Source organism: Heterodontus francisci, chromosome 30 (assembly GCF_036365525.1).
Source record: "Heterodontus francisci isolate sHetFra1 chromosome 30, sHetFra1.hap1, whole genome shotgun sequence".
NCBI classification, from domain to species: Eukaryota; Metazoa; Chordata; class Chondrichthyes; order Heterodontiformes; family Heterodontidae; genus Heterodontus; species Heterodontus francisci.
This window is the reverse complement of record NC_090400.1, coordinates 47,515,801-47,533,941: the sequence shown is the minus strand read 5'-3', so window position 1 is coordinate 47,533,941 and position 18,141 is coordinate 47,515,801. Positions and strand designations below refer to the sequence as shown.

The window sequence follows — 18,141 nt, the reverse complement described above, 5'->3', positions numbered from 1 at the left end:
AGAGCAGAGATTAAAAAAGGGAGAACTGCAAATCTGAAATAGAAAATACAGCAGGGTAGTCGGTGTCTGAAGAGGGAAAGATGAGTTGAAAGTTTGTGTTAACCTTTTATCTGCGCCTGATGCATTAACATGTCACTTCACTTTTCTATTGCTGAACGGCCTGCTTTGTATATTTACAACGTTTTATGTTATTCCGCTATCAGGGCAGTTTTGCCAAACTCCTCAAAACCTAACTCTTTGACCAAGCTGCCTGTCTGTCACCCCTCCTACACTCCCCTTTCTGACTAAGTACCCATTTACCATATGCCTATCTGTGACACCTTGAGATTGGTTTTCTTTACATTGATGTTATTGAGGGGAGTTTTCCTGAGGCAGGTTTGGAGGGGGGTTGTGGTCAGGAAAAATGGGGGAAAATGACATCAGGCCGCTATCCCAATATCTTCCCTTGCCCTTCCATCTTTCCCGGGGCAGGTTGGGAGTCTTTAGTTTAGAGATACAGCACTGAAACAGGCCCTTCGGCCCACCGAGTCTGTGCCGACCATTAACCACCCATTTATACTAATTCTACACTAATCCCATATTCCTACCACATCCCCACCTGTCCCTATATTTCCCTACCACCTACCTATACTAGGGGCAATTTATAATGGCCAATTTACCTACCAACCTGCAAGTCTTTTGGCTGTGGGAGGAAACCGGAGCACCCGGAGAAAACCCACGCAGACACAGGGAGAACTTGCAAACTCCACACAGACAGTACCCAGAATTGAACCGGGGTCGCTGGAGCTGTGAGGCTGCAGTGCTAACCACTGCGCCACTGTGCCGCCCTGTCGGCAACCCGCGCAGCAGAGACGAGAAGGCAACTAAAGTATTTAAGGAGGCAATTGAGAGAAATTTTGCACCTCCAATGGTTATTTGCCAACAGAGGAAGGGTCACATGCAGCGTTTGTAACACAGCAGTTTAGAGGAGGCAAGTGCACAGAGGGAAGTCATTGAGGCCGCCAACTAACCCAGCGATCCCAACTTGTCATCCCGCTCACCATCCCTAGTTGAACAGCGATCCCGGAACATTCAACTAGAAGGCCCACTACTCACGTGTCCAGGGTCCCAACCCAGAAATCACCCCATCGTTGCTGCAAAAACTGAGGTGGTGAAATTCTGTCCAATGTATCCAAAAACACCCAAATGAATCGTTTTACTTATTATTTTAACCCCTCGGAAAAAAAGTTCTTGAGCCCATAGTTGAAATGATGGGATTGTCTTTTTAACCATTTAAACCAACTGAGATATTTCACTAATCTCAATAATTTCATTAATGCGTATCAAATCAAAGTTCCTCCGGATCGCAGGGTGGACCTTTCTGCAGGATGCAGGTTTTCTACCATCGAGCCTGATGCCTTGGTTATTTACTGCAGTCTTGTTAAATCTGCAACTTGGCAGGGGCTGTAATACAATGGCTCCACTCTCCAATAATGAGGAGTTCTACAGGGTTTTCTGATGGATTCAGCCAGTTAATAGAAGATTTTTTATGTCGTCTGGGAGGAGGGGTTAAATGTGCATCTTTATTCCTTTTTGTTTGTTTCATGAATTGAGTGTGTTTTTTTCATTTCTAATACATTTGTCGACTCCCTGAGGATTCAGTGGAAGAGTTAGTGCTGATTTATTTAAATGAAAATTAGATAGACTTCCTTCAGAAAATAAAATTTTGGGATAGAATATATGAGTCATCTGGATTTATGACGTCTGATACATTATGGTTCCCAAAGCTCTCCCCCACTGGGAATTTTCCTTGCATCATGTCCGGATCTGTTGGACTAATTGATGGAGATTGATTGCTATGATTAGCTAACGACTCCATTATTGTTGAATCATGTGCCTATCAGGATGGTAGAAGGCAAACTAGATGGACCCTGGTCTTTTCTCCTCTAACAATTCCCATGTTCCTATGATGACTTTGGTTCCATGTCCACAGTAGCAATCAGAGTGAATGGAAAAGGCTGGACTGGTGGATATGAAGGGACAACTGTATGTTCTTTCAAAGTGGAGGAACCAAGATGCGTTGCAGGGCGTTTTTCATCCGTATCTATTGCATGATTGCAGGCTGCATTTTAACCATTTCCACTTCGCACCAATGCTGCACTCCTTCACAAATCATGACCAATCTGACTGCAGAGGGAAGCAAAGAACCTGCATTTGCATACTGCCTTTCCTGACATCAGTGTCTACTTTCGAACTATAGCAAGCTCCCACAAACAGCTTTGGAATAATGATCTGGATCATCTGTCTTAGTGATGTTGGTTGAGGGATAAATATTGGCAAGAACACTGGGGAGAACTCCTCTGCTCTTCTTCAATAGAGTTCCGTGGGATCTTTCACACCCACCAGTGGGGGCAGATGGGGGCCTTGGTTTAACATCTTATCTAAAAGACAGCACCACCGATAGTGTAGTACTCCCTCAGTACTGTGCTGGAGTTTCAGCCTAGATTTTGTGCTCAAACCTCTAGAGTGGAACTTGGAAACATGACCTTCTGACTCAGAGGCGAGAGTGCTACCAAGTGAGCCAGCCTTGGCTAATTGGCACTCTCTCCTCCAGGCTTCATTCTAGGGTCAGGTCAAATCCTGGCTCTTAAGTTTCACTTACTGTAGTGTCAATGCAAAGCAAAACCACCGCACAGCGATGCTACAGTTGTAGCATACGTGCGTCTAAAGGGAAAATATAATGTACTGTGATATTATGCCTGGGTTTCAGAAACACTGGGCATGTTTTTGCCACGAGAGGGAGCAGATCACGATCACTGTAGTGCTCACCAATCATGACTGGTACCTCTCTGTCAACAATCAATTTGGAGAGGCTCTGACAGAAATTCCTGAAGAAAATCATGCTGCAATAGCCCTTAACATCCCAGGGCTCAGGAGAGAAACATAACACAGGACTTCCCCTCCTGAAGAGTATCAGATGCAATGGCCATTTCCCACTCCCTCCAGTCAAATGAGCTGTCAACACTTCCTGTCTAGTCTCACATATGGATGTGGTATTGGAAAGTACATGCAGAAATATGCCCTAGTATGTGGTTGGTACCATAAGGAGAGGAGAAATCTGACAAAAGGAAAAGATGGGGGGGGGAAATTATCCTGCTCTTTAAGAGAGTAAAGTAAGGGTCAGAGCCAAAAACTTTCCAGAGTCTGCTTTTGTAGGAGTTGGATAAAAGTTCCTTGCATTGCTGACTGGTGGTGTTATCAGTAAGAAACCTGAGACATTAGCTTAAATTTCACACCAAGAACACGGATTGACTCAACATCAAAAGCATTTAATCTCTCGATGTTAAATTTACTGGTGGATAAGATAAACACTTAAAGCTGACACTCACAGCTGATTTTCATGGGGAGAAAATGCTTTGGATTGCAGATTGCACTCAGCCCTAAAAACACTGGTGGAAATCCTCGAATCCTGTGTAATAACAGAATGTAAGTCACTGGGGGTGAAATTGGTCAATGGCAATGGTGCGAAACGGCCTGGTGGCAGGTCGGCCACCGGTTTCACCCCATCAGAAAAGAAAATTGGGCACAGTGTAAAGCGGACTGTTGATTCGCTATGATCCTGTCTCATACTACTGGCAAAGATCAGTTCCAACCCACCCATCCTCGCAGTCTGGTATTGGGGAGTCCCGGTGTGTGCTTACTGGTTATTCAATATTGCAATAACTTCATAGTCAATACAAAAACTTGTGGAAGAAAAATTAAGCAGATGTGCAGATCAGGTGAGATGGAGGAAACTCATGTGGAGCACAAGCACCCAGCATAGACTAGTTGGGCCGAATGGCCTGCTTCTGCACTGTGTACTCTTATGTTAACATCGTACCGCTCGCTCTCCAGTTTTCCCAGTAAACAAGGGCAGCAGTGGTGCTGTTTGGTACCATTGGACATGCTGTAAATGACCTGGCCACAAGCACACACCATGCAGCTTTTACATTGACCAGTAGAACCTCTCCCAGCACTAGGGCGGAGAGGGAGGGAAAATAATTGCCAAACATGGAAGTTGTAATTGAAAACAGTAGGTACAGCTATTTGGAAGTGTCCTTTAAACCTGCCCTACTCCACTTTGCATTGGTGTTTCAGAGTACCGAATTGGGTCTACTTTAACACGTCCTTTTCTTGACATGCCTTAAACTGGGCAAAGCGTGTCCTAAGCCACAACCTGCAAATTAAGAGTTTGTTGCAGCTATACAGGCCAGGATAGTTCTTTCGAAACACTGCTGTTAATTGAGACATGGAAACTAGCATAAGGAGCGCAGTGAGCAAGCAGACAAATAATCCAGTGGATAATCAATAGCCTACCTTAAATTGGCCCTAATGAGATTACCTTAGAAACAGACCCTCTGTTCCTTTGCCTCGTTGCAACGGTAGCTGGGTAAATTGCTTAGAATGAGAGCATATGAGCCGTGTGATTTCCAGGTGTGAAACAAATAGCAAGTAATCAGCTGCTTTATGTGCTTGTTAATGGGTCATTCTTTCATGAATGATTAGCTTTGTTGATAAGAGCAGTGAATTGCCTTTGCCAACAGTGAGCAGCCCTTTACACAAAAGAGCTTGGCAAATGTCTCAATACAATCTATAAACTGCATTTGTAATTTCTTGTATCACAAATATGTAGCAGCTATGGCTCAGTTAGCAGCTTTCTTGCCTCTGAGACTGAAGGTTCAGGGTTCAAGTCCCACTCAAGAAACTTAAGAACAAGATTTAGGCTGGCACTCCAATGCAGTACTGAGGGAGTTCTGCACTCTCAGAGGTGCCAGCTGAGATGTTAAACCGAGGCCCCATCTGCTCTCTTAGGTGGACATAAAAGATTCCCACTGCACTATTCTGAAGAAGAGCAGGGGTATGCTAGTGTCCTGGCCAATATTTATCCCTCAAATAACAGATTATCTGGTCATTATCCCATTGCTGTTTGTGGGAGCTTGCTGTGCGCAAATTGACTGCTGTGATTCCTACATTACAACTGTGACTAAACATCGAAACAAAGTCCTTCATGGCTGTAAAGCACTTTTGAAAATCTTGAAGTCTTGAAGGGTGCAATATAAATGCAAGTACTTCTTTCACAGGAGACCGAGGCTCTTGCACTCCTGGGGCTGATGGTGTGGGTGATGGGAGAGATGGAGGGGAAGGGGGAAAGAGTTGTGCAAGGACTGGTGAAAGTGGACATCATAGGATGGATGATTGCCTTTGGGGATGCAGTTTAAGGAGAGGGCTTGATGGGCCTTGTTCCGTGCTTTCTCTTGCCCTCACCAACTTTCCTTTTCTTTGACAGGAGACAAGAGATGGCTAACGGGGCCGATATGAACACACTCGAGCCACATTTATCACCGCCTCACACAGCTCCCCCATCCACAAGGGTATGTAACTCACTCCAAACTCTCTTCAGGGATAAATTATGTGCTAAATTTTGTTCATGCAAGGATAACTCAGAGACATCAAAAACTCACTTAAATGTGTATGGTTTAAGTTAATTGTATAGAATTTACAACAGAAACAGGCCATTCAGGCTAATTGGTCTGTGCTGGTGTTTATGCTCCACATGAGCCTCCTCCAACTCTCATTCATCTCACACTATCTGCATATCTTCTATTCCTCTCTCCCTCATGTACTTGTCTGCCATAAATGCATCCATCTATACTATTCACCTTGTGGTAACAAGTTCCACATTCTAACCACTCTCTGTGTAAAAGAGAATTCATGAATTCTTTGCTGGATTTATTAGTGACCATCTTATATTTATGGCCTGCGGATTTGGTTTCCCGACAAGTGGAAATGTCTTCCCTACATCTACCCTATCAAATAAACCTCATAATTTTAAAACCTCTGTTAGGCCACCCCTCTGCCTTCTTTCTTCTGGAGAAAAGAGCCCCAGCCTGTTTGGTCTTTCTAAATAGTTAAAATCGCTGAGTTCTGGTTCCATCAATCTGTTTTGTGCCTTCTCCCTGTGCCTCTATATCTGATTTGTAATATGGTGACCAGAACTGCGCTCATAAAGATTACCTTCTAATGACCCTCCTCCAATAGGAAAACGACACAGATCTGGGATAAAAACAAGAAATGCTGGAACCACTCAGCAGGTCTGGCAGCATCTGTGAAAAGAGAAGCAGAGTTAACGTTTCGGGTCAGTGACCATTCTTCGGCCTCGAGTTTCCTCTCAGTTTCATTGTTCTCTTTCAGTGCAATCCATTTGAAATCGGTGAAACCAACACACAAGATTGCAGTATTTTAAGTACAAATTACATTCAGCACAAACTGAGTTTCTGCAACCAAAGCCAAAACACTAGCCCTTGAGCATTTAAGTGTACTAATGGATTTCTCATTGTGTTGCTCAGATGTAGTTGTAAACCTATCTCTTTTCAGGCCAGTGTTCAGATACTCTCTGTTTGGAAATTATCTAAATCAGCAAGAGGTAGTTAATATTTCTTGTTAGTAAAAGTTCCTATTGATTGACACCACCCTGTAATTTCAACAATCCCTCTGAGTTATCCAAAGTTCATGAAAAATAGCAAGAGATAACACTTTTTTTTTCTCTTGACTATACTTTTATAAACTTGCTTTGTTGTAAATCATTAGTATTTCAACAAAGTATGATGTCTAGCATGTGACAAAAGTTCTCAAGATGTTTATGTAAAATAACCTGTTATCATAAGGAACTCTAAATTGTGTGTGTAATAATATAATTATTCCATTCTCATTTTGCTGCTTTGTAATCCCAAATTGAATAAAACTTTTAAGCTATAAAGCAACATTACTCAGTATTCATCAGTTTAGTCTCAGCCAACAAGTTCCATTCTCAGTCCTCTGTGTGTTTGAGACTGGTTGCTTATCTGAAGCATTTTCAGATACTGATTGTAAAGGGAAAGTCTCCAAATTACATGCTCAAACTTGCATGAAAGACCCACTAGAGTTAAGGAAAATCTATAAATGCTTATACCATTGTATTACAGTCATGAGACTGTGGGCTGGATTTTAAGAGCCCTGAAAAAATGGCGGCCCGCACATAAAGCCGCCGCAATCTCCTGCACGGCGTCTCATTTAAATAGCTGAGGCGGCCCCTCCCCCATCACATGGAGGGGGCGGGCTGTTCAACGCCGGGAGTGGTGTGGGGTGGGGGGAGGTCGCCACGGAGCCTCGCCGCTGCCAGGAGGATCAGGCCCAGCCTTCCCAGCGTCGGGCTCCATGGTGGACCTCTGCCAGAATCAGATTCCGGCCCCCGCCCCCACCACAAAGCCCGACGTTGGGGGCCCAGTAAAATCCAGCCCTGCGCGTGGGATTGGATTGTAAATTCAAATCGAAGAATTGATGTAGAAACTTACTTTGGAAAAGTACTTAGCAATGTGAACTTTCACTTGAGACAATGTGATATTGACCAAATGACACCTGTGGAGAGAGAAACAGAGTTGACTGTCAAATGAATCATTAAGTCCATTTCCATCTCCACAAATACTACCAGACCTGCTGATTATTTCCAGCATTTTCTGTTTTTATTCATAATTCCAGCATCTGCAGTATTTTTGTTTCTGTTACTATTATATGGTTTCATGATGAATCAGAATAGAGGCTGCCTCAATTCATTTCACATAGGATTCTTACAACTACAAGTTAGCGGAGATTTTCATTCCATCAATCTAGACTGGATTTGAACCCAGGCCACAGAGATGAAAGGCCAGTGTCTATTCTCCTGCACCATCAGTGCCCCGTAGTTTTTCTTTTGACTATTGTCACCATTATTGCATACCGTCTCCAGATCGGAAACAGTATGTCATTATGGGATGACAGCTCTGTGATGATGTACGCTACTTCATCTGACACATCAGGTGATCCTTGCTGCAAACAGCAAGATATAGTGCTGTACTTTGACAATATCAGTGCTGTGAAGATGGCAATTACCATGTAAAGCTTGCACATAACAGATTGCCTTAGCTTCAGTTATATTCATCCAGTTTATGAGACTTAAAGTACCTCAAGCAGCACTCATAATGTGGACATTACCAGTTAATTAAAAATGTATGAATCTCAGAAAGATGCAATAATGTCTTTAATGAAATTGTCAAATTCAATTCTCCTGAAATTTTTGAATTATCTTTAACTGTCCTGCTAATTCATAACCACCTCTTTCACCACTTGTACTTTGAATGCCGATCTTTATCCAGCTTCCCTAACCAAATCAGTGAGGCCGGAGGCCAGCTTCAAGGCCTACACCAGTGCCTCTTTACAGCCCGTCACCACTTGGTGAGAAGAGATAGAAACAATTACCCTTATGTTGCCTTATTACAGGGATTAATACATGTTTAATTAACTGATAATATATCAAAGTGCCTCACAACAAGAATTACTTTTTTGGAGTGCACCGAAGGCTGAGTAAGAAAAGGCAGTAGCCATTCCGCACCAACAACATTCCACAAAAATGACAATGAGATCAATAGCGCGATCATGCGTTTTTTTTTTATGATGGTGTTGGTTGAGAGAAGGTTATTGATGAGGACGTCCTGCAATGTTCTTGCTAAATTGTGTGGGCGTGCAGCCGCACAACAGCCTGGGAGATACCACGCAAGCCTTGATCTGTATAAATACAGTACATGTGATAGCGTCATGCAAAAAAATTACAAGGGGCCGCGGACATGAAAAATTGGCTGCTTGCAACATTAACTCCCTGTTCTTTTTTCTGAATAGTAGCCATGGAATCCTTAATGTCCACCTGAACAACCAGAGCAAAGCCCTCAGTTTTAATGTCTGGCAATGCAGCAGTTCCCTCAGTACTACTTTAGTGTGTTCAGCCTAGGTTACGATCTCTGATCCTGGTTTGGGCTCTGAATCTTTGGACCCACAGGCAAAAGTGCTACCAACCGAGTCAAGCTGACAAATGGGTAGCCCTGGAGGACAGGGATCTTGCAATTTTCCTTCCTTTGTTATCAGGTAGCTCCCTGACCTCTGCTTGGCACATTCCCCAATGACACAGGTCGGATCAGGTGTCCATTTTACGCTGCTCCATGACATAGTGTGTTGGGGGTTCACATGATGTGCTTCTGTGCCACGCAGAACCAGTCTTTGATCACTGGGAGTGAATCTAAAACCTGGTTCATCATATACAATTGGATGGGACAACGGTCTGCAACCTCCCCATTACAGTGTGTCCTTTCCAGCATGAATAACACTGTTCGAGCAGCTCATCAAAACAGTGATCCTGATCAAAGCTAATCCATAGAATCATACAGCACAGAAGGAGGCCATTCGGCCCATTATGCTTGTGCTTGCTCTCTGAAAGAGCTGTCCAATTATTTCCACTCGCCCTGCTCTTTTCCCATAGGCCTGCAAATATTTCATTTTTAAGTATATATCCAATTCCCTTTTGAAAATTACTATTAAATCTGCTTCCACCACTCTAGGCAATGCATTTCCAGATCATAACGACTCACTGAGTTAAAAAAAAAATCTCATCTTCCCCCATGCCTTTTTTGCCAATTATTTTAACTACAAGATACTTTTTTAATTGTTGGAGTATAACGTGACCTCACCATCATTATTGTTAATCCAAAAGCTGCGAGTCCCCCGGGATCCCATACTTGTTTATTGTGTGTGTAAATGAGGCCGGAAACATTATCTGCATGTTAATTACTGACTGGGATTAAAAATCCACAGGACGCTAGTAATTTGTCTTGAGGGAATTTATGATGTAAATGACTTTCCAGAATTGGTCTGATATAATATCAATCGGCAAACAAAATAGATTGCACTGATTTTATTGAGTCATTAATTGAACTTGTTTTGGCACCTAGCCGTAATACATTACTATGGCAACATCTATCTGTAAACCTAGGTAGATCCATTAGAAGTGGTTAGTTTACTGTTCCCAATATATTGAAGTCCCTCTTAAGATAGAGGCTAGAGCAGGGATGTCCAGACCCCAGGATTGGTTGGCTATATACAGCCCTAAACTCTGTTAATCCCATCTGTGAAGCTCAGGTAAACCATAGGAACAGGAGGAGGCCATTCAGCCCCTCAAGCCTGTTCGACCATTCAGTGAGATCAAGGCTGGTTTGTATCCTAACATCATTCACCTGCCTTGGCTGCATATCCCTTAACCCCCTTAGCTGGCAAAAATCTATCAATCTACTGCTTTCCGTGGGAGCGAGTCAAGCACTTCTACTGCCCTTTGTCTGAAGTGTTTCCTAACTTCTCTCCTGATTTTAAGGTTATATCCCCTTGTGCTAGACTAATCAACCAGCTGAAATAGCTTTTCTCTATGTAGCCTATTAACTCCAGGGAATACAAGCTCAGTTCAGGTAATATCTCCTCATAATATAACCCTTGGAGCCCTGGTAACATTCCGGTGACTCTCTACTGCACTTCTTCCAAGGCCAGTATATCCTTTCTATGGTGTGATGCCCAGCACTGTACACAGTACTCCAGAAATGGTCTAACTATGGCTTTGTATAGCTGTAGCAAAACTTCCTACCCCTTTATTCTAGACCTCTAGTTAGTCTTTTTAATACATTTTTGTGCCTGACTACTACATTTTAGTGATCTGTGTGCATGGACCCTTACACCTCTTTGGATCTCCACTGTTCCTAGCTTTTCACTATCTATCTAATACTCAGATCTATGCTTTTTGGTTCAAAGTAGATGATCTCACACTTACCTTTGCAATCCACCTGCCACAGTTTTGCCTACTCACTTAATCTATCAATGTCTCTTTGTAATTTTATGCTCCCATCTACACTACTTGCTATACTACCAATCTTTGTGCCATTGGCAAACTTGTATGGTTCCCTATTGTGTTTTCTAAGTCATTAATAAATATAGTGAACAGTTGAGGCCCCATTACAGATCCTTTGTAAGACACCACTTGTTACATCCTACCAATTAGAGTACCTGCCCATTATCCCAATTCTGTGTCTCCTGCCGCTCAGTGAATTTCCTGACCAGGTCAATAATTTGCCTTCAATTTCATGAGCTTCAACAGTCTGATAGGATTTTATTAAATGCCTTGTCTCTTGGCATTTCTTGACGGGTGAAGATTTTGGGAAGGTTGTAGTCATCGGTTGCAGGCCCACTGGTGGCCAGTCAGGCCTATCCGTGACCGGCAGATTCTCCCACAGCGGGTACAGTGAAGGTGTAGTTGCTGCTGGGGCAATTGGATCTATCCTTCTCCTTTTCTCTTTCATGCTGGTTTTTCGCTCAGTCTCAAAGGTGTCTGTTGCCCTCCTGATGTAGCATCTCCAGGCATCACGATCTATGGCCTGCGCTTCCCACTGGTGATGATCGATGTGGCACAAGGAAGTCCTTGAAACCTCTGTTCCTTTTACACGTGGTCAGCTCTCCATACAACACAATCTTGGGCAGGTGATTGTCGTCCATCCGAGTTCAGTTCAGTTTTCTTTAAACTGACTTTTAGTCCGAAGAGTTGTGCCACCTCGGAAAAATGTGTTGTTATACGTTGCAGGTCTGACTAACTGTGGGCCAGGAGAGCACAGTCATCGGCGAAAAGAAATTCACGGATGAGTTTTTCTTGGGTCTTTGTGTGAGCCTGAAGACTCCCGAGGTTGAAAAGGCGCCTCTCAGTCCGGAAGTGTACGTAAACTCCCTCCTTAAGGTCTTCCGTTGCCTGCTGCAGCATCATGCTGAAAAAGATGGTGAATAAGGTCGGGGCCAGCACACATCCCTGCTTCACACTATTGGAGATACGGAAGGGACTTGAGAGGTCGCTGTTTTGCTTGACTTGTCCATACTGATTTTCATGAAACTGCTTTACCTTGGCCAGAAACCTGGGTGGACATCCACGTTTTTCAAGGATTTTCCAAAGTTCATCTCTGCTCACAGTGTCGAATGTCTTGGTGAGGTCGACGAAAGTGACGTACAGGCCTTTGTTTTGCTCACGACACTTTTCTTGTAATTGAGTGAAAGTACAATGTCTGTGGTGCCTCTGTTTGCTCTGAAACCACACTGTCTCTCTGGGAGGTTTTCTTCCGCAATGGTAGGCACAAGCCTGTTCAGAAGTATTCTAGCCAGGATCTTCCCAGCAATAGAAAGAAGGGTGATCCCATGGTAGTTGGAACAGTCAGATTTTTTGTACAAGGTGATGATAACAGCATCATAAAGATCCTGTGGAATCCTGTCCTGTTCCTAGCAACCATGAAAAACCCATGGAGCTTGGTGTATAAGGCAGGGCCACCTAACTTCAAGACTTCAGGTGGAATTCCATCGGCTCCGGGGGCTTTGTTGCTCTTCATCTTGTTGACAGGGGTCACAGTTTCCTCCAGAGTTGGGCTCTCATCCAGTTCTTCTTTGACAGGCTGTTGTTGGATGTGATTGATGGCAGTATCATGCACTGTGCACTTGGTGCTGAAAAGAGTTCCAAAGTGCTCCGACCAGCGATCCAGGACTGACTCCTTGTCAGTGTCTAGGGTCTTGCCATCGGCGCTCCTCAGGGGGTTTTGTGTTTGATATGCTGGTCCATAGACAGATTTTAGTGCTTCATAGAAACTTCTTATGTCGCCAGTATCAGCATACAGTTGAGTTTTTTCCGCAAGTGGGATTAGAATAGTTAGGTGCTTGATGGCTGGCACAGACACGATGGGCCGAAGGCTCTGCTTCTGTGCTGTATAACTCTATGACTCTAAGTGTGATCCATCAGTCATTTTAAATGTTCCTCAGTTTACGTTGAAGGGTGCTGCAAGCTTGACGGTAGGCTGCCTTTTCTCTTGGCTGGCCGGCTCAGCCAGGTGACCCTGATGAGCTGACTTTTTTATTTTTAGCATATCTTGAAATTCCTTGTCATTTTCATCAAATCAAGCCTTGTGAAAGTCCATATAAACTACATGCATAGATATTCCCCTGTCCACTATTGTTATGTCCTTAAAAATTCAAATAAGATCATTAGACATGACCAACACTTTACAAATTCAAGTTGGCTCTCACTCATCAGCTCAAATGTCTTTAAGTGCTCAGTCACTCTGTCCTTAATTATAGATTGCAATAATACCCCCTCAGGTCTATACTTTATTTCTCTCTTACCTGCTGCTTTAGCCTGTTCGTGGGCCTGGAGTTTTGAAAAGAGCTACTATTGGTTCTTTTGCATGATTCCTAGCTCATGACAAATCCTAAAGCTGTTACTATCAGCTGTGTCAACAGTGGCTCAGTAGCCTCTGAGTTAGGGAGAGCATGAGAATGACAGGTGCATACTGGGCTAGAGAGTGAGAACCAAGGGTACATACTGGGCTAGAGAGTGAGAACCAAGGGTACATACAGGGCTAGAGAGTGAGAACCAAGGGTACATACAGGGCTAGAGAGTGAGAATCACACGTACATACTGGGATAGAGAGTGAGAATCACAGGTACATACAGGGCTAGAGAGTGAGAATCACAGGTACATACAGGGCTAGAGAGTGAGAATCACAGGTACATGCAGGGATAGAGAGTGAGAATCACAGGTACATACTGGGATAGAGAGTGAGAATCACAGGTACATACAGGGATAGAGAGTGAGAATCACAGGTACATACAGGGATAGAGAGTGAGAATCACAGGTACATACTGGGATAGAGAGTGAGAATCACAGGTACATACAGGGATAGAGAGTGAGAATCACAGGTACACACTGGGATAGAGAGTGAGAATCACAGGTACATACAGGGATAGAGAGTGAGAATCACAGGTACACACTGGGATAGAGAGTGCGAATCACAGGTACACACTGGGATAGAGAGTGAGAATCACAGGTACATACTGGGATAGAGAGTGAGAATCACAGGTACATACAGGGATAGAGAGTGAGAATCACAGGTACATACTGGGATAGAGAGTGAGAATCACAGGTACATACAGGGATAGAGAGTGAGAATCACAGGTACATACTGGGATAGAGAGTGAGAATCACAGGTACATACAGGGATAGAGAGTGAGAATCACAGGTACATACTGGGATAGAGAGTGAGAATCACAGGTACATACAGGGATAGAGAATGAGAATCACAGGTACATACAGGGATAGAGAGTGAGAATCACAGGTACATACTGGGATAGAGAATGAGAATCACAGGTACATACAGGGATAGAGAGTGAGAATCACAGGTACATACAGGGATAGAGAGTGAGAATCACAGGTACATACAGGGATAGAGAGTGAGAATCACAGGTACATACTGGGATAGAGAGTGAGAATCACAGGTACATACTGGGATAGAGAATGAGAATCACAGGTACATACAGGGATAGAGAGTGAGAATCACAGGTACATACAGGGATAGAGAGTGAGAATCACAGGTACATACAGGGATAGAGAGTGAGAATCACAGGTACATACTGGGATAGAGAGTGAGAATCACAGGTACATACAGGGATAGAGAGTGAGAATCACAGGTACATACTGGGATAGAGAGTGAGAATCACAGGTACATACAGGGATAGAGAGTGAGAATCACAGGTACATACAGGGATAGAGAATGAGAATCACAGGTACATACAGGGATAGAGAGTGAGAATCACAGGTACACACTGGGATAGAGAGTGAGAATCATAGGTACATACTGGGATAGAGAGTGAGAATCACAGGTACATACTGGGCTAGAGAGTGAGAATCACAGGTACATACAGGGATAGAGAGTGAGAATCACAGGTACATACAGGGCTAGAGAGTGAGAATCACAGGTACATACTGGGATAGAGAGTGAGAATCACAGGTACATACAGGGCTAGAGAGTGAGAATCACAGGTACATACAGGGCTAGAGAGTGAGAATCACAGGTACATACAGGGATAGAGAGTGAGAATCACAGGTACATACTGGGATAGAGAGTGAGAATCACAGGTACATACAGAGATAGAGAGTGAGAATCACAGGTACATACTGGGTTAGAAAGGGAGAGCCACATCAAAAGAGAGGGAAGACTATAGATATACCCTGATACACTTGAGATTTTATTTCTACTTGTGTTGGGTCTAGTTGGCCTATTGCTGTTCTTGTGTTTGATATCCTCAATATAGATGATTTGGTAACTAGATAGAGTATACAAGGGATGGATAGTCCAAGCCATTGTACCACCTTCAGCAAGCAGCTTTTAGTCGTAACACCAATGTTTGTAATCTTGAAGATTGCTTTTCTTTAAAATACAAATTTGTGGATGAACCAAAATGGTTGTTCCAAACTCCTAAATCTTCAACTGGGCACATCTTTAGGCTGGTTTGCACGGCAAGATATACCAGAGCCCTATATCAGCATTTAATTAGGGTTGTGGACAGTCAATGCGTGGAACAAATTGTACCAGCTGGGGTAGGTGGTTTCAAATAAGACTATTATTTTTGCTAACTGACCTGAACCAAACCAATAGCAAGTCTTGATGATTCCTTTGCTGTATAAAGTATTGTCACGCCTCTTAGCATCAAGCTATACACTCCAGATAATCTGAACAAATCACAGGGTATAATGTTGCACTGCTGGAAAGAAAGCCTTGGTGAGATTAGTGTAATATACACATTGCTGGGAGGTCCCTTTGTGTGGGGATTACAATAATAGCATTGTCCAACTTCAACACATAATACAATACAATTTAAAGTGAAATTCCAGATCAATGGCCCAATAAGTGCTTACTAAAGAAGCTATGTTTTAAATAAAAAAACAACTCTCACTTCACTCTCGATGAGCAATTACTTAATATGCTGTGTATCGCTTAACATGTGCTGAAATTAGATACCTTGGGCCAAAGAATCACGGGCAATAGCATCACTGTGTTCGGTCGGACTAGACTCTCATTTCTTCTTCACTCTCCACGATGCTATTTAACAAAATCCTCCCTTTGTTTCTTTCCCTTACCCATTCTTTCGTTCATTCCAGCATTGCTCTATAGAAGCTGTGATGTTGCTTAGGAAGTCTCAATTGATCTGACTAGATCCATTGATTAATTCATTTGAAAGCATAATTAATATGCTGAAAGCAGATCGGAAACATTTATAAAATAAATGATCCTGTTGGCGAACAAGCTTAAAAAAAACAATTCATCTAGTCACTGGGTTCAGAGACTCAAGTCCACCATCTAATGGTGTAATATGGTTTATCAATTGGCTTCCCCAGAATTGCCAGGAAGTAGATCTAGGCTGTACAATAATGGAGAGCATTCTGAAAACCTGGTGGCCCATCCAACTTATCTCCTGGCTTTATTCTCCGGCTTACTTCTTTTCCCTCTCTTTCCACGCTTCCCCCCCACCCCACCCCCCACACCACCACCACCCCCCCCCCCCCCACCCCACACACCAGTGGAGACTAAATGACAGATTTTCTCAGAACTGTTTTTCTCAACTTTTGTATATCACCAAGTCGATGAATTGGACTCTTCACCAATATCTAAACATGACAGCAAGATTTCTGCAGAAGGTAGAATTAATTTTCCACAAGATATCGAATGGAACCAAATCACCTTATTTCAATCATTAGTTATTTTAACACAAATTAAAGCTCATCCTTCTTTTCAAATCCCTCCACTGGCTCACCTTTCCCTGTGACCTCTACATCCCTACAAGCCTTCATAATCTCTGCGTTCCTCCAATATCGGTCTCTTGCACATCCCCAATTTTAATTATACTCTCTACATCTAGTATTTCCTAACTGATAAATATATAACTAATTTTATATCAATTAGGTGTCAGTCTTGGCTCAGCGATAGCACCATCAGTTCTGAGTCGGAACATTGTGGCTTCAAGCCCCATTCCAGAGACCTGAGTATATAATCTTGGCAGTGCAGTACTGAGGGAATGCTACACTGTTGGAGGTGCTATCTTTTGGAAGAGATGTTAAAGTCAGGTTCCGTCAGCACGCTCGGGTGGATGTGAAAGATTCCAAGATACTATTCAAATAAGAGCAGGATCCGGGCCAACATTTATTCCGCAGTTACCATCACGAAAAAGCATATTGACTGGTCATTTATTTCATTGGTGTTAGTGGGATCTTAACTGTGCTAATTTCCTGCTGCATTTCCTACATTATGACAGTGATTTCTTTTCAAAAAGTACTTTGAGAAGTATTTTGGGATGTCCTTTGATCATGAAAGGTGTTATATCAATGCAAGTTCTTTCTAAAAGTTCGTCATTAACTGAGAGACCAAGATAAAGGTTCCCAGTGTAGTACACCACCAAGGTCGTGGTAATGTGAGATCAATCAATATGTAGCAGCAGAGTGATGCCAAACTTGGATTGTTGATAGTGTGTTGAAAGGAAGATCAAGGGATGTGAGATGATCCATGGTTTTGATGCAATTTGAACAAATGAAATAAATGGGGGCATTTTGCTCTGTGTTGTCTGCCCAGAATTGTGTGGAGTGGTTGTAAAAACAAGCCCAAGATACCACCTGATTTTTGGTCTTTCCAAATGTGTTCCCACTGCTTGGTGGGACCAGCATGATGAATGCGGTGGTGGGCTTTAGCAAGTGGCGTAACTGCCCTAAAGTACTCCCACGGAGGAAGAGGACCTCCTCTCCCTCCATTCTGGCCCTAGTGATTCACCTGCTGATTTTAACCCTATTTTTAATTGCTGTGCACTTGGTGGTCGTGCCTTCAGCTGCCTAAGCTCTACGCTCTGGAATACCTTCCTTAAACTGTTCCGAACCTCCATCTCTCTTTCCTCCTTTGAGACACTGCTTAAAACCTACCTCTTTGACCAAGCTTTTGGTCATCTGCCCTAATATCTCCTTATGTGGCTCAGTGTTAAATTTGATTTGGCAACGCTCCTGTGAAGCATGTTGGGCCATTTTACTACGTTAAAGGTCCTATATAAATGAAAGTTATTGTTGTTGTGTTGCCTTAGCCGAAGCCTTCAGTGAGACTTGGTTTTCAGATCTTTGCCCGAATCTCTTTTAAGGTCCCTCACTAGATCTTATGCTAATAGCAATGCCCAGGCTGCAATAGCACTAAAGCTTTCTCCTCTGTCCTAACGAGTCCTAACGAGTACCCTTTTGATGGTGGGAATCCTGCCAGGAGCCTGTGATGCATATTTAATGACCTCCAAGCCCCAGTAAAATGAGTCGCGGTCGGGGCAAATGTAGAGAGTGGACAGAAATCTCAGCTAGTCTGAATTCTGCTCCTTCCAAAGTGAGTGAAGATGTAGGGATAGAGGAATAACATG

The 18,141-nt window shown here is 43.2% G+C and overlaps 1 protein-coding gene across 5 annotated transcripts in view; it reads left to right on the top strand.

Annotated features, from left to right (window-relative positions):
• The window catches only part of LOC137346746 (rap1 GTPase-activating protein 2-like), a 303,277-nt gene that overhangs the window by 198,712 nt on the left and 86,424 nt on the right, over positions 1–18,141 (top strand). For all 5 annotated transcript variants that reach the window (XM_068010516.1, XM_068010517.1, XM_068010515.1 and 2 more), the window contains one exon: positions 5,306–5,390. In XM_068010516.1, the coding sequence (XP_067866617.1) occupies positions 5,306–5,390 (85 nt within the window). The remainder of the gene's footprint in view (positions 1–5,305; positions 5,391–18,141) is intronic.